Genomic DNA, 17,723 nt, shown 5'->3' on the forward strand with positions numbered 1-17,723 from the left:
ACCTAGAGGGTTTGCTAACATGAGAGTGACCACAAGAGTGACCTATAGAGAGAAAGTGACCAGGGCAGTGAGTGACCCAGAGAGCAAAGAATCAAGTCACTAAGCAACCGAAATAGTGACCTAGGGTGATAGCAAGTGAATGAACAAAAGAGTTTGCAATCATGTTAGTGACCAAAACAGTTTGCAGACATGCAAGTGATCAAAACAGTTTACAGGCATGCGAGTGACCAAAACAGTGGCCTATAGAGCGAAAGACCAGGTCAATCAGTTACGAAAAGACTACCTTACAAGGAAAGTTGTCCAAAAGTGACATCTTCGAAAAGTTTTGAAAAAATTGCCACTGATTCTACTCATTTATATACGCACGAAGGTATTTAAAAACCCTGCGGAATTATTGTAGGTCATTAAAAAAAATTGCAGATATTGATATTTTGAACGCACCAATAAAGGCCAAGAATGAATTTGAAAATCCCCACAACCTTAGAGTCTTAAGATCGCTACACACTATTCTGACGTGACGTGGGATAATTTCACGTCAGAGTAGTGTATAGCGGCCTTTGAGTGACGTCATTCTTGTTTTGTTATTTCCCCCCCCCCTCTTCCGTTCTTTCCCACCTCTTGCTTAGAATTCAACAGAAAAGAAAAAAAGAGCTATAATATAGTGTGTGTGTTAAAGAGTGAAAAGAAGTTTATTTTATAGATATTGGCAAGAAGCATGAAAGATGATGAGCAGCTAACTGTTGTAATTCGTAATGATTTTTTGGGGCTTTAATAATTGTACTTCACCGCTATTTTTTTTTTTACTAAAATGTGTTTCTGGGTGAGATGAATGTAACAAAAAATTTTCACAATGTTTTGAGGACGGCACTTTCGGACCCTTGTTAGACAGAAAGGGATCGCAGTCAAATTAGCAACCTAAAGCTCGTGTGGAGGCCTTTCTACCAACCAAACCTGGAGCTTGTGCAAGATGTTTCTGACCAAATGAGTGGCCTAGAGAGCAAGCGATCATGTCAGTGAGTGAGGAACGTGGATGAGTGACCAAAAGAGAGCGAGGGAATACGCCAATCATCCACCAAGAAAGTGCGTGAGCATAAAATGCTGAAAAATGTGCGTTATATGCGATTGATGAAAGTCAGAATCATTTAGTAGTGATTTCCCCATTGAAACTGGCTGAGAGCATTCCCGTTTTTACGTTATAGTCGAGGTGTCGTGATAAGGGAGGTCGTTATAACCGAGTTTGACTGTAATGCCAAACAGAACGTTTCAATGGAGATGAATGGTGCATCACGTTTTGTAACGACCTACAAAAACTGGCTGTATTTTTGTATAGAGAAATGTTGGAGAAGGAAAATAAGGATTAGCGAGAGGAAAGAACCAATATACGCATTGAAAGTACCTACATTGAATATATGAAGAAAAAAAAAAAAAGGAGGAAGAGGCAATATTGTTTTTATGGATGGTCAACTCGGTTGCACAGCGTCGTAATGTGTCACTGCCTCGTCCACGTGATTTCGGACGTGACTTCGTAGGCCTCTTCCTTGAAGTCTGAGCGAGAAAAATAGTGAAAAAAAAGTGATTTTTGTTTTCTTTTTCGCATAGACTTCCTAGTTTTGAAGAGTTTATTCCTCGTTTTGCTTCGAAGGATTTCAGAGGCATCTGTTTTGCAGGATTGTCGAGTAGTAATATAGTAATAGGGTAGTAAAAAAAAAAATTATAAGTCAATCGAATTTCGGAGCGTCACGCTTTTCAGTTCTTACTCTCTCATAACGAAACGATACTTAATTTTTTTTTCCCACTATAATCTTCATATATTTTTTTTCAATCTTTTGTCTTCATATAAATCTAGTGCGTAATGGTAACTATCACTATATTTTTATGGTAAATGCTCTGCTGATCATGTGATGATATATTGTTAAGGAAGTTTTGCCATAATTTATTTTCTCCATTCCCCTAACGTTGTATCACCTCGAGTAGAACCGATGCTCTTGCTTAGTCTTTGACCCTAGTTTTTGAGGGTAAAACCAATCGTTTTCGACTCTAATTCCGATGGAGTGTCTAATGCTTCGACTGGTTTTTTTTTCAATTATTCGAATATTTTCATCATAACGTGTAGGAATTTTCCCACTCATATTGTATGCTCAAAAAATATATATTATCGTAATTTCCCGTAACAAAGCCTCGGCTTAAAGTTAATTTTCAGTGACTAATTCAAAGCAATGGCTTATCCAACCTTTTTTTTTCTGGCATTCTAACTTCGCGGAATTACAATTAATGCATTTTTATGAACATCTTTTATTCCATAGTAACGTTTCCGAAGTGTGCGACACCAGCCTCTGAGGGCGATGGAACGTACCAGAGAGGGGGGGGGGAGGGAGGGGTGATAGCTACAGACACAACATGGAATTCTATGTGATCACTCAGTAAGTGCGGAGTAATGAGAAAATGTTTCTTCTGAGACTGAAAGGAGCAAAAAAGAGACGTTTTTGGGAAATTATGCTCCAAAACATAATGAACTGGAAGTCATTCTGCCTACCATCAAATAAAACTGTTATAATTCTTCGATTGAAATTAGCAACCGGTTTTCGAATTATGTGCCGCATCGGAAAAGGCAATATTATAAAATATTAGGTAATACTTTTTGATAAGGCTGGGAATCGATTAAAATTTTCAACTGGTTAATCAAGGTTAATTTTGATTTTGATCAGAGACGTGCACCGCAGAGGGGGCCATAGGGGGGACTCGTGCCCCTTTCCCACGATCAAAAATTTATTTTTTTAATGCAAAAAAATATATTTTTTGTAAATTTGAAATTTCGGAAGACAATACCTTTGTATGTTATTATAATCAATTTCTGTTAATTTCAATGTTATTTGAAGGCTATGAACTCAAAATTTATCTTTAATAAATTCATTGAGACCCACCCTCTAAGCCATATAATGGTAAATCGCATGAAGGCCTTGGCCCACGGACCAAATATGGCCTTGGGGGTTGTCTGATGCTGCCTGCCCTCCTCAAACCTAATATTGTTAAAATGAACTAAGCGACACATTTACACATCGCTTAAGTGTCTCGTGGTACACTTTCAGAACATTTAAGTGGCCCGTGGCACATTTTCAGATCACCTAAATGACCCGGGACACAGTTCCAGAACACTTAAGTGATCCGTGGCACATTTAGAGATCCCTTGAGTGACATGTGACGTAGATTTAGAGCACTTAAATGGCCGCCAGTGCGGTTCTACCTCACTCAGTTACCCGCGGCACATTCTCGGATTATTTAAGTGATCCGCGGCATATAATTATGGATCACTTGAGTGATGTGTGGCACAGTTCCAGAGCCCTTAAGCGGCCCAGACGCATTTCCAGATCACTTGGATCCGAGAAACATTTAGAGATCACTTAAGTGGCTTATGAATGGCGGGAGGGAGGGGTGTTACTTCAAGTGCCCACAAACTATCGAAAGGTTTTTCTCGTTTTTTGCGCACCGAATAAGATGTCATTAAAAATATTTGGTTAAAAAATATGTGGTTGATGACGTAAGCATCTTCCAAACCCCCCTCCCCCCCTTGTCATCAAAAGTAAGCAAATCGGAAACCCCCTCCCCCCCATCGATGATGACGTAATATTTGAACGGCCCGTTATTTGTGTATTGTAAAACACTGTCAGTAAAACTCACAAAGTCTGTTAAATCTTAGCTTTTTGTGATTGTAATGGAACAAAATTTGTGAAGCTGAGAACATTTTTTTACGATTTTTACTATTATTATTTTACTATAATAACTTAAAATTTCGAGGTAAATTTGATGATTTAACTAATATTATTACTTACAAATTATTTACTAATAACATATTTTACATTGGTTTTTTTTTTTTTTTTCACGTGGCACATCAATCAAAAACCAGTCACAAATTTCAAACGAAGAATTATAACACTTTTATTTGATAGGTGACAGCACGAGTTCCAGTTCAAAGATGTTTCTCATAAAATATTAAGTAACATAATACTGTAGTGCGGTGATTCTAAACATTTTTAGACCATATCCTTTTTTTGGATCTTATCAAGACTAATCACATGTATAAAATCAGTAATAAATCAATAAAAGTCAGTAGTAAATCAATGTGCCCGAGTGGCATGGTGGTATCTAGATAAGATATTTTCCCTAACGAACTCGAGGCGACCACCGATAGACAGCGCCTTCACAGCGCCCCATCTCACTAATGGCAGTAAATTGCAATATAGCGATATGGCCAGAGTTGGTGTTTGGTGAAGTAGTAGTAGTAAATCAATAACTAAATTTCGAATTTATGTCGCAACAGGTAGTTATTGTTAATATACTAATACAGGTTGAGAACCTCTGCTCCAGAGGTTAATATCAAATGTTTAATCAGCATAATAATGTAATTCTCAACGATGCTAAGTTGAAAACTTACAAAATTTAATTTTATTCAAAATTTTAGAATTTTTTAGCACTTTTTGATTTGAATTTTCGAGTGACTTATACGAAGTTGCCAGTAAAAAGCCTCGCGGCGTTCCTACTAAAAAATTTTCTGGATATGGCTTATATATCTCAGCGGTTTGTTTCAGAAAATTGTGGTGATTTTTTTCTGACTTAAGCCGTGTAACTTTGAATTATTTGTTTTGGAAGAGAGATATACATTTTGAAATAAATAATTAGTTGCTTCGTGTTTACCTGCAGAATGTAGATGTACGTCTTTGTAAAGAAATTGAATTCGTTCATCTTCATTGATGTAATCTCAAACTAAACCGTAAGGGGGAGGGGGTCCATTTTTGGTGCTTTTTTTTTTAATACTGTGTGTTCAGTTGAGAAATAAACAATTCGGGGGAGGGGTTAAAAATTCAAAGCTTATATTATGCAATTTTCGGCTATAAATGACCGACAATATTAATTGCAAGGAATTTGTTTTTCCCCTCCTCCTTGTAATGGTTATTTACGTGGAGAATAACTAAATAATAGTATATAAGGTCATGTACCCCTATCTAAAGGTATTTGACCTCTAGTGCGTATTTATTGCAGTTGTGGCATTTTCGTCCTTTTGAATTATGTTTGAATTGTTGAATTATATGAGTCATGTGACGCACGTCCTACCCCCCTTTTTTCCCCCCTCATCATTCTAAATAGTGAAGGATATTTTTGTTTTCATCTAGTGGTCGTGTTTCCTTGTCCGGAAATGCGCCTCAGTAACCCAAAATCCTCAGATTTGTCTTATTTTTGGTACTGGTATTTTATTTCGCCGAATCGAAAGCTGCGGTAATCTTCATGAAAGGCGAAGTTGAGAATTCCATATGTGTTTCGTTGCAGAGAAACGCCCTTTTTTTATTAGAAGCGTAAGTGCCCCCCTCCCCATTTCCGGAACTAAGTTAGCTCCCGAAAACGGGATTAAAATATGTTGGTTGTTTTATACCTACATTTGGCATGTCAATTCATATATATTATCTTTATCGAGAGGTTTCACTGTGTATGAAATATATTTTAGAATCCTTGACTGAAAACACGAGAAAATGTGCTAATTCTCCTGATTTCCTTATTGCTTTTATGGAATAATTCAATATATTTAGTTCAGACCTCCACACTTTTATTTCCGATTTCGTGTCAGCGAGAAATAAATACTGTTGAACTCGGTTACATCCGACAAGCTGTAGAAATAAAAGTAAAATACACTGCTAAAACACATACATGATACATCATTCCCACCTTTGCCATGTACAGTACATCTTCTTTCGTGTGTCATTTTGAAACATAAATATGATGTCGGCTAAGTTTTCTTTTTAATATTATTACTGTTGCAGTCATAGTGTCGAGTAATATTAGATCATTTTTATTACATCTCATTTTTTCACAATAAAAAGAAAATTGACAAACGTAAAAGAGGAATACTGATAGAAAAGAAGTAAGAGTTCGATAATAAAGTGGTTAAATTCTTTTTCCATATATTTTTCTTCCACTCAGAAAAGCAAATTTGGCTTTCTTTTTTCAATCACATAATGGTACATGCATTTTAATCCTCACTCTCTTATTGTGATCAGGCCATTTCCCCCCCCCCCTTCCCAATCTTTACTTGACCCCAAAAACCGTTGAATGCAATCAAGATTTTTTCTAGTACCGTATTTTCCTTCGTCTAATTCACGAATTATGCAGACATTAGAACTTCTTAAAGGTGGATTATATACCGCTGCTTCTTGTATAAAGATTTTCTTAAAAATTAATTTGTGTAAAAATAACTTTTGAGGATTCGTAGACGGCGTGAGATGCGAAGACAGTAATTGGTATTTCTTTCAACAAAAACAGAACAAACACCCCCCCCCCCACCATTCCTTTAGATTTCATATATTGATCAATGATACTTTCATATGCTGATTATACGGTAATATTTTTTTTCCTTAAGTAGAGAAATTCGCGTCTTCGGAATATGCGCACAAAATGGGCGTCTTAAACGTTAACAGAAACTCTTACAGTTTTGATAATTCTCTCCACATCAAAAACTACTTTTTAAAAGCTAAATTTTTGATGGATTGAATTCCCATTTCCTCTTAAATGGAAACTCGGATTGCCTTTGTTTGGGTAAGTCAGTGACATTGATTACAATACGCCTACGTACACCCTCTTATCACCCAGACAGTTTAAATACTACCTACTATGCTCCAACATAATTTTTTTTTCCTTCATAATAAAAATATTTTTGATATAGAAAAGAAAGGTATGGAAATTTTATTTCCGATAAAACCAGTGTTTCCCATAAATTCGTAAATGGTTAGAAAGGCCATAAAATTTGAAAGAATTGGTATATTTGAATGCGATTTGCGAAAAAATTATTCTCACAAAGGGGGATTTTTCCGCACAGAAAAAAGATTTATTCAAAATTTTTTTTCAATAGAGGGCGCTGCACGAAAGCAAATCACTGAAAATATGCAAATCGGCATCCTATAAAATGTAGAGTGCACGATTAGCAGCTCATTTCCGAATTTCATTGTCAGTAGCACTTGCATAAGCTTTTCACTGTCACCATTTTCGAATGGAGCACTATTGATGAACAGCTCGGACACACAAGAGATTGAAGAAATGTTCACGTCAATCCCCTCCTGCTGGATTGGTTTCTCTGACTCCTCTATCGACAAAAATGTTAACTAATATTTTTTTCTGAATAAAAAAAAAATCCCTTCTTCGTGAGAATATAATTTTTACAAACCGCATTCAAATACAGTTCCTTCAATTTTTATAAATTTTTAAACCATTTACGATTTTATGAGACACCCTCCTTCTTTCTTCTTTTTTCATGCCCAGTTTATATCAATTTGATTTCTTGAAATAATGAAGCTTTACTCATCAGAAGGCTTTCCTAATATTTCCACACATGTATTAGAGCCACAAAAACGTTCCCAGAGGATTTTTCCACCCAGATAAAAGCACCGAGCCCTCCTGTATATAATCCACTGACACATAAAGTTTATCCTCTAGTAGGGGTGACAGCTTGGAAAAAAAAAGAAGCAGCTTTGTGTGCAGCAGCAGTAAGAGAGAAAGTACTGTTTCTCCTCCAAGAAAGCTTGTCTTTTACTTAAGTATGTCCCGGGGAACAAAATCAATGAAAATAACTTTTGTTAGGAACTGGGAAGGGCTTCCTTATCCTTTCTTGAGTGTACTCTCAGAAAAAGCGCAGGGATATGGAAGCGAAAGGAAAAGAATCACAATTCCCGCACTTCTATTTTTCCCATAAGATTTCTTTTTGGAATGTCTGCACTCACACACTTACATACGTAGAGAAACATGCACTTTTAGTGCTCTTATGTTGTGACTTCAGGTGGGAAGGAAGGAAGCAACGAAATTCTTGGATTTTTTTTTTGCTTCAGAATTCGTCCTTATTAAGCTCCTGCCGATCTGTGTTGGGGAGGGGGAAAAAATGTCCAATCCAATAAAAGCCATCATCGTGTGGATGAAGTTAATCTGAGAAATATGAAGAGCTTTTCTTTTTACCCTCCTTGTCATCGTACGATTTGATAGCATCGGAAAAAGTCGTCTTTTTTTTCTTCTAGCCTGTTTGAAATTGCTCTCATCGCGTCCTTATCTTTCTCATATTCATTTATGGTTGCGAAAACTCTTCAGAATTTCTCTCGATTTCATTCATTTTTACTGCGAATTATTATTTACTCTCGTGAATGGACAATTTGTCCTTTTAAGTGTCAATTTGGTTCGTAAATGATCTCTTTTATTCAACTCTATGTTTGGCGTTGAAGCTGTATTGGGGCCGTCACACTCACTCATTTCAGATTGGAACTCATTAGTTGTCACAAGTCATATGCCCGTGACAAGCTAGACGCTAGTTATCTCTCTCTGGTGGTAATCTTCAACTAAATCTAACGGAGGTTCGAGACCCGTTTGACAGAAATGGGTCTAAGATTTGGATTAGCGTGACGGGTCGGCCTTTTTTTAATTTGGAGGCGATAACGAAAGAAAGAGGCCATTAAAACTAAACATGCGTGTAAAATATTCGGAGAATCTATACAGAGTTCTCACGTGCACGCAATGAGTCTGAATTAGGAATTTATTTTCTTAACATATTTTGGCGTTCAATTCGTGGAAGCTATTCGTGGATTCAAATATACTTGAATCAAAGAATTCAGGTATATTTGGTGGGAATCTTTTTTTTTTTCTAAGTTTCTGTCAACCTAGTTCTTGGAAGTCTGCTGACATGTTGATTATATGATTTTTCCACATTTGCACAAATCAGCGTAGTCTTCGGCTGTAATTTGAATGAAACGTATTTAGTTTGAGTGTCTCTCAATCGAGTATGAAACTACACAAGCAGTGAGGACTCTTGGGTGCTTTAGTGAGTGCCATGATGCAAGATTCCTGTAATAAATCTTCAAGTCCAGTCAACTCAATGCAAAATCATTTCTACATAATCGAGAAGGAATAACTGTATAGAGCAGCCATCTTCAACCTTTTGCTCGAGAACACCATTATGCTGAATGGTCGTGTTCAATTTCGTGCATGCGAGCATTTGATCAAAGCTTTAATAAAACAAACACCCTGTAAGAATTGTATTTACGAATTACGTATGCCTGAAATCAGCATAATTGTATGTCAAATATGTATATATATATATATATACAATTTTCAGTGTATTTTCAAAAGCCAGGGGGGGGGGGGCAACGGCATCCCTAAATGACCGGCCTGGTTTCAAGCAATTTAATATGCTGAACCTAATTGCCAAAACCTGTAATTTCTTCACTTGAATCTTGTCGTTTTTTAATGAAATCGGTTGTTTTTTTTGTTATTATTCACTGATTTCGAAACTACTTTCGATTACACTGCTGCTTGTTTGCCTAGAAACTCCTCTCGAATGGTATTTGTGAGGAGATGGGCCGGTGCTTCTAAGTATACGGAAAGTGCACTTACTGTTCATAGTGGAAACAATAAAGTTTGGTCGTCTAAAATTCCCATCAAACTCAATTTGAAACTTAAATCATCAGGTTCCGTTAAATCTAATTTGATCAAAATATTGATTCAAGTATTTTTAAATATGGTCGCTTATTCAAAATGTTGTGTCGAGCATCACAACTCAAGATTGAAGCATCTAATCGGTTTTCTCAAAAAAAATCAAGTTAATTAATTCACAGACTTTTAATAAAAATTTTAATCGAATTAATCGAGTCGATTAACTCTAATTTTTATAATAAGATTTACTGAGTTTTTATGAAAGTATTATTGTTCTACATAATGAATTGGATAATTCGAGTTTTCAATTCGACTTTTTTTTTTTTGCTCCTCCCCCCCGGAGATTCTAATTAGCCAAATTCGCCTGTATAATGGTTTTAAGAATGCCAAATGATGCCAGTGTGAGTTGGCTTCAACCGTGATGTGACGCGTTTTCTTATTCTCGCTAACGTAGAGATTTAATTTCGAGATTTCTAAATATAGGTCGGAGATTGCTGTTGGTTGAAGGTCTGTCTGTCTTCACTGCTGCCATTCCTCGGCAGGAAAAATAAAAATGATCCACGGGGGCGTGAGGAATAAATGAATGAATGAATGAATGCCTTTTGACGTGGCACAAGGAATTTCGGTCGACCTCTCTCTCTCTGGTGTTTTTTTTTCTTCCCTCCATTAAGCTTGATGTGTGAGAATACTCGCGTGTCGTTTCTACCTACCTACACCTCTGGATGCGAGCGAAAAGGCACGTGAAATTTCACGTAGTTTATTAAACGGCGTCGAGAGCAAATTATTCTTCTGCATCATCACTCAAAAAACAATTTCGTATATCACACACGCACGTTATTATCATTTCTTTTTTCAAGTTTCTTGATGGAAACTACTTCTACTTAATCGTACACACGCCTCGTACACATTCCTCTACGGAGTTGGTGCATGCCGGAATGTGTGTTATGTGTGGCTCTAACGTATTTATGTTCTTGCTGGTGCTGCCATCTGACTTCCATTTTTTAAGTAAAGGCGGTAAATGCTTGAATTTTCATGTTATGTCAGTATCGTGTTGTAGGTCTGCCTTCTCTCTCTGCGGAGATACTTTTTAAAGGGGAGACCTGCTCGCTTCGAAGTTCGAAAACCGCAGAAAACCAACTTCAACCGACCATCGCTGTGTCATCAACGGGTTTCGAACCTGGATCCTCACGATCCAGCACGATGCCCACACGACCGCACATCATGGTAACTACTGCGAATACTCGAATTTTTGTTCCAATTGTCATATTCCTTAATGAAATCCTAATACAGTTGGACCCCATATTATTATGAAGTCGGGAAAAAACAGTGAAAATACCGTATTCGCTATACGTAAACTTCGTTATATCCGTACCGGTTTAATAAGCATGGATAAGCAATACGAAATTCGCGAGAAGTAGAAAAATTTCGTTTCACGTGAAAATTTGTAACATTCGTGTTCGTTATAAGCGAGTCCGACTGTACCGAAATTTTTATTTGGAGAAAAAATTTGTGTGCAATTCAACTGCTAAAGAATGAACTTGAAATCAAAATAAATCCCGATTCTGAAAAAAATTTGTCGGTGAAATTTTCCCCTCATATATGGATCCCTAACATATGGATTTAGAATCACACTTATACGAGGGAAACGTAAGGAATACGTGATTTCATACTTACGAAATAGATGCGATAAATGCGAAATTTGACATTTTTAATGAAAATAAATGCAAAAATTTTATTTTATCCACTTTTCTGCGAAATCTTGATAATTTACACTTATTGAAGCGAAATGAGTATTAATTTTGCTGAGGACTTGAATATTCTAGAACTTTTAACCAATTACATTACTTTTAGTATCGTTATTCAATTCGAAAAACAAATTGTATCGTTAGTTTGTTTTTTGCGGATGAATCCAAAAATTTTGATTTGAAAAATACTTTCGCGAATCATTGCGAAATTTTTTATTTGAAAAGTAAAATTTTTTTTTTTTTTGGAAATGAATTCAAAATTTTTAACTTGAAATTGTTTTAAATTTTTTTACTTTTGCGAATAAATGTGGCTTTCACATTTAACAGAGAATAATAATTCAATTCTTTATGTTGACAACCATTAGGTGCATTTCATTCACGCTTTTACCATCAGAAATGCATTATATTATCGGCACGTCCGTGTCCTTTTTTTTAATCTCTAGCAGCTTCACTTAATTAAATACTTTGATTCTCTCCTTCCTTTTCCTTATCGATGATAACCAGATGGAAAAATCGTGTAAGCCATTTTTCAAGCTCTAATACATTGTAATGTATAGATTCTGTGAAATAAAGTGTGACATAACACTTTGAAAAAAGAAATGCTCATTGCTCTGTGACTGTTATTTTTGTAATGCTCTTTCTTTCTTTTCATTCTATATAGACAGAATATCTTTCTAACTTCTTTTTCTAACTTTTATTTTTCTCCCTTTTTAGTTGATTAGTGGTGTGGCCCATGATTTGGATTTGATGCTCCAGGACCTTTTCCCGGACTCGATCCCGTCACCACTTCGTGAAGAGTATGGACTTACGAACGAGTTCACACTGGATGAAGCCTTTGCCAAGTGAGTTTTTCGGAATCTTTTAGACCAGCGGTTCTCAACCTTTTTTGACTCGCGGAGCCCTTTTAAGTAAAAAATTCTGTGGCGGAGCCACGTAGGCCAATTTTTTAGTTATTCATCAAAGTTACTGATTTATTTTTACTATTTATACTACTGATAATTAAAAATATTTGTAATTATTTTTTTAAATTTTACTGTTTTTTTTTATTTTCCTTGAGCGGCCGCGGAGCCCCTGCAGAGTGCCAAAGGGCTCCGCGGAGCACCGGTTGAGAACCGCTGTTTTAGACCATAGTTTCCCAAACTTTTTGCTCCCCCTTTCATCACAATTTTTTTCCTCTCATCGCCCCCCAACTCAAGTGAACCCATTGGATTCTATGTTAAGTCCGTAGCTTCTATCGTCGCCCTGAACCATGCCATCGCCCACTTTGGGAAGCACGGTTTTTGACTCTTGTGTGAGTGAGCTGCGTTTTCCCTCGAACGTTTTAGCAAATACAGTTTAGCCAACACCTACTAGAGAATTGTTTTCTAGTGGGTGTTGGCTTAGCCCGCTTAGGACGGCATCGAATGTAACGGAGTGTCAATTATAACAATTTTTTTTTCCGTCTCTGTGAATAACGAAATAATGATAAAATATCACTTGTAACGAATCGCCATATTTATGAATATTGGATACAACGAAGTTCTCAGCAAGAATTAAATTTTTTTTTCAAGGGATTAATTTCCATAAAATTTAAAGGTCTCTATTAGAAACAAAGTCCGAATGTGAGGTACTTTTACTGTATTATTTCAAGAAAGGCTGTGGGTGTATGTGTTCTGTCAGTGGTATCCAAATAGCGATCTCTAGCTAGAGGTAGCGCTGATTCTGTTCATTTTCAGAACTGTTCCAAAAAGAGGAATCTGCACAACTGCAGTTTCATATAATGTCAGTGTTTCTCAGTTTTCTGAACCCTCAGGAATCTTCAGAATAACCGAACAAAGAACTACTTCAAAGAACTGAACAGGCACACATCAATATCGACGACTCGCCTCTGACAAAGGTTGGCTACGTCCCTGGGGGCAGCGACGCACATTTTGAAAACTACTGACGAACAGTTTATGGGTCTAACACTTTATTCAAAAATGTGTGAATATCATTATTGTTTGCGACATACGTGCGGATAATTTTCATTTCATCATCATAATTCAATTTTTATGTCTGTCGGTGGACCACCTGTTCCTATATTCTCAAGCCACCTACCTCTATTCACGAACCATTGAGAAATGCTCCTGTAAGTGGATTCCGCTCATTAAATTCGAGTATTTATCGTGCGTCGTTTTTAACGAATATATGGTATTGCGAATGTTTTCCACGTTCGTTATATGTGGGCTCGACTGTAATTACATTTACAGTACGTTTCTATTCCAAGTCCTGAAGCTCGGTAATACGGAATTCGCCGACCAAGTGTTGAAGTGCCGCGGCTTCTCCATCAACACGCTTTAAGCTACCATCTTTAAAAACTTCTGGTATACATCTCGCTTGTGGGAGCAACTTGGGAAATCGTGACTCATTTACTCCATCGATCAACAGTCACGTTCCCATTTCCTCGCAATTAAAGTTGTCAGAGGAAGCGTGTGTCTTTTCCTTTCGCCCCTTTTCGTGTGGCCCCCCTGTCTTTCTCTCATCAGAGGAAGTTTTTCTCAGTGTTTTGAATGTTTTTTTTCCTCCCCCCCCCCTCTTATTTTAATATTTAAAAAAAAAAGAGAAGAAAAGAACTTTCAGAATTAAGTGAAGCAAAAATATACATATCCAGACTTTTAGAGAGAGGATTAGAATTTTGAGTATCTCGTGTCACCTCTGCATTATCTCGAGGAACTTCGGTGCACCCTTAAGTACAGTGACCCAGTGGTTGGGAACTCATAGGCTATTATTAAAAAATTCAGTATAATTTTTCCCTCGAAATATCTTGAGACAAAAAGCTCACAGCGCAAATTACTGCCACGGCACATCGTTTGGCAATCATTAGTCTGTAGTTTTATTAGCATAGTGAATCTTCAATTATATATGAATCCATAAACGGGGTAATAATATTCTGTTATACAGATTAAAATACAACATATATTGTTCACTGTTAATAACCCATTCTCAAATTGCCTCTCCCCCTTCTCCCTTGGGGCGTGCGCCTCATGTTGCGAACCACGGATGTAGAGAATTTTCTGCTTTACTCTGCAAATGTTATTCTTTCATGGAATAGTTCCTGACCAGAGGTTATTTGGGATCAAAATTTTTTTTGCCATCTACTATATACTAGCGTTTTTCAACCTTTTCCATCCCAGCAGCACAATTGAACTTCCATGGTACACTTAAAAATTGAGATTTTAAAAATAACACTTTTGACTCAATAATTATTAATCAATTCACTAATTATAATAACGTTAACCAATCACTAATTATAACATTGATTATTGTCATTAATTAATTACTCTCATTAATTATTATGACAATGCAATTTATTGCTATTTATAATAAAAAAATAATTGAAAAAGCTTTGAAACAAAATATAGGCCAGAATTACACTTTATAAATGCAAATAATAAGCTTAGTGGTTGCATTTATCAAGTTTACAAGAGTATTTTTGGAAAACTTTTATGATGTAATACCGACCTCAATTAGATAGATATCTGAGCTTGACAAATTTGTAGAATATTTTCTTTTTTGGACAGGAGCACTCTTAAAGCTTCTTCCAAAGATTCTAATCGTGACCGGTTGTGATTTTTGATATTGTTCATTTACGGAAAAACTGGTTCCACATACAAGTGGGATGTTCAGAACAGAATTATTGCTTTTATCGTAACATTTCAAAATTTTCCATTAATCGATTCCCAGATTTAAATCTATTATTTGCCAAATCATATCGAAATTTTATATCTATTTTTCAATGGTTTAATTGCGAGCCTCTGTAATTTATTTCTCTCGCAATTTATTTTTACTGTGACCACTTCTCCTTTTCTGTAATACAGTGAAACCTGTCTTACGACGGACACTGTATGAGACTGAAACCCGTCTTAAACGTAATCAAAATATAGTCTGTTCAATGATTAGTGCTTTTATTTGCACCTTTATAAAACGGAATATTATTTCAGTGTATTCGCCGCCTGGCAGTCCGGTGGTTAGGGACCTAGCTTCTGACTGTGCAGGTCTGGGTTCGAATCCCGTGTCGGGCATACTAACACTAACAAATTCCCTGGACAGATTGTAACGATCTCTTGGGAATACGTGCTGTATCACGTTACGTTATTTAAATTCGCTGGCACTCGCACAAGTCAAACCAGCGGTTACCAAACTTTTTGACTCAATGAGCTCTTTTTAAGAAGAAAAAAATGCTATTTTGTCTTTATTTAGTCACTAAATTTACTGATTTATGTCATTTTATTGGAGTGGTCACGGAGCACATGTTGTGAACCACTGCCTAAAAAAATTAAATTTCTCACCCAATCCGAAGAAAATACTCATATATGTCGGCTATAGTTGCAATAAGAATACAGTACTTTCTTTAAAATTTTACAAAATAAATCGAACTTTTGAAAAATTTATTCGGTAAGGACCTACGTCATCGACTGTACTACATCTGTGTAGTTCAAACGTTTCTACCGTATTTTCTATTTTAACCCTATCTCGCCAATATAAACGTCTCATCCAGGTTTTGTTTTTCAGTTCAGGTACTTTCGATACAGTGTTATCACGTAAAAATAGTGTAAAAACATTTTTCAGATTTTTTTTAATTTCATTTTCATTATCATGATAAACTTCATAGTATTGATTCGTATGGTGTATCAATTTTTGTTTTGATATTCAACTTTGAATTCTTTAGAGAGAATCTATTTTTATTTGAAATTTTTCGTGGCACCACTTAAGACCCTCTCACAACACACTGGTTGAAAAATTCCGTACTATGCAGTAAATAGCATTTTTCCAATTCAGTACTAGCAGAGGCGTATTTATGGTTTTGCCCATTCCCCGAATTCACCGCCCTTTTCTATAACCCGCTTCGTCTCTCCCCCCCCCCCGTCTGTAGATATGCCTGTATCTCTAAGTCTTTCTTTTGGTGTCGCTTACACGCGCTTGCGTAATCTTTTGGTTGCTCACAGTCACTGTCATGGTTCACACACTCTCTAGGCCACTCTTCGCCATTCACATGTTGCACACGCTGGTCTAGGTCACTCTTTCAGGCATTCACATGTTGCACACGCTGGTCTAGGTCACTCTTTCAGGCATTCACATGTTGCACACGCTGGTCTAGGTCACTCTTTCAGGCATTCACATGCTTGCGCACGCTGCTTTCGTCACTCTTTTAGTCATTACCATGCTCGTATACGCTCTAAGTTATTTCACTCTGTTTGTCATTAACGTGTTTGCACACGCTCTAGGTCACTCTTATGCTCACTCACCTGCGTGCTCACTCTTTTGTTTACTCACATGCTTGCAAACTATCTAGGTCACTCACTGACCTAATCTCTCGCTCTTTGGACAGAGGCGGATTCATGGTCATAAAATTTCGCCGCTTTTATTCCATTGCGTACTAATTTTTTAGCCACTCATTCCTAAAATCTGCCGCCCCTCGGAACTTGTCGCCCTGGGCTATACCCCCCCCCCCTTCCCGTAAATACGCCACTAGAGTACTAGAGTGACAAAGCGACGAAAAACTAATCAATCCGAAATTGAGATACAAGTGAAACAATTACAATCTACGAAATCAATTGCTTCCACTATACAATTTTAATTAACCAGCAACTCGCACTTTTCTCGATCTGTACATTTCATCAACAAATGATTGTCTAAATCGATGGTTAGAAAGAGAGAGACGTACAGTTGATTCACGTTTTTTGATGTAGTAACAAAAAAAAGCGATCGTTGAACGTGATGGATCCTCGTGCCGCCGTGCATTCGGTTTCTACGGCTGCCAGACGGGCGTAGTTAGCTCCTTGTGGTGGTTGTTAGTAAAAGTAGTAGTAGCAGCAGCGGTCTCGTATCTTGTAGTCGCGGTGGTGGAGAGAAGAGAGAACACACCCACTTCTGGACTTTTCCCAGTATTCGTTACTAAGCGTAAATCCGGCGGCGAAATTCCTCGTTTCAAAGATGACGGAGCCACTCGTCGTCGTTAATGATGGGATTTCGATCAGCGATCACCGTGGATAGACACTTATTTTATTTAGTACCAAATCTTCTCTTTTATGCCTGTACGACGACAGCGACGAAATCTGAAGCTTTCGTCGATTCGAATATTCCTGAGATAATCAGATCGACGCAAGCAGATATAACAAGGAAATATTTATTCTGGACGCGGATATATATATTTTTTTATTTTATTTATTATTCTCTGATAAGAGATGATAGAAAGTGTGTGAGTGACTGAGTGGACTGCTCCAGAGAAGAACATGTAAACGCATTAGCGGCTGTGGAGGCAGCGGAGAGGCAATCACTTCTGTCTTTTCTCGCCCCCGGAGCTGTGTTTTCTTCCGCCCAGTGTGTGTGTGTTTTTTTTTTGTTTTTAACTGTTTTCTACTCGCGATGGTTGTAGAATGGTTTCGGTGTTGCTGTTGCTCGGGGTTCTACAATGAATCAAAACACGAAACGAGTAAAGGTAAGCTATTTTTTTGAAATCCGCACAGTCGGCCCCGCTTAAACTTATATCAACGATTCCGGCACATAATA

At 37.0% G+C, this 17,723-nt stretch overlaps 1 protein-coding gene across 3 annotated transcripts in view; it reads left to right on the forward strand.

Annotated features, from left to right (window-relative positions):
• The window catches only part of spri (Src homology 2 domain-containing protein sprint), a 124,567-nt gene that overhangs the window by 69,769 nt on the left and 37,075 nt on the right, over window positions 1-17,723 (forward strand). For 2 of the 3 annotated variants that reach the window (XM_089236033.1, XM_089236031.1), the window contains exon 3: window positions 11,910-12,037. In XM_089236033.1, coding sequence (XP_089092159.1) covers window positions 11,995-12,037 — 43 coding nt within the window. In that variant the 5' untranslated portion in view covers window positions 11,910-11,994. Of the gene's footprint in view, window positions 1-11,909; window positions 12,038-17,501; window positions 17,653-17,723 lie in introns of those variants that run through there. The other variant, XM_089236032.1, reaches the window with a different exon arrangement.

The sequence above is a fragment of the Pholcus phalangioides genome, unplaced genomic scaffold, assembly GCF_987345545.1.
Source record: "Pholcus phalangioides strain wild (caught in Gottingen) unplaced genomic scaffold, Ppha-v1.0 ptg000009l_1, whole genome shotgun sequence".
Taxonomy (NCBI): Eukaryota; Metazoa; Arthropoda; class Arachnida; order Araneae; family Pholcidae; genus Pholcus; species Pholcus phalangioides.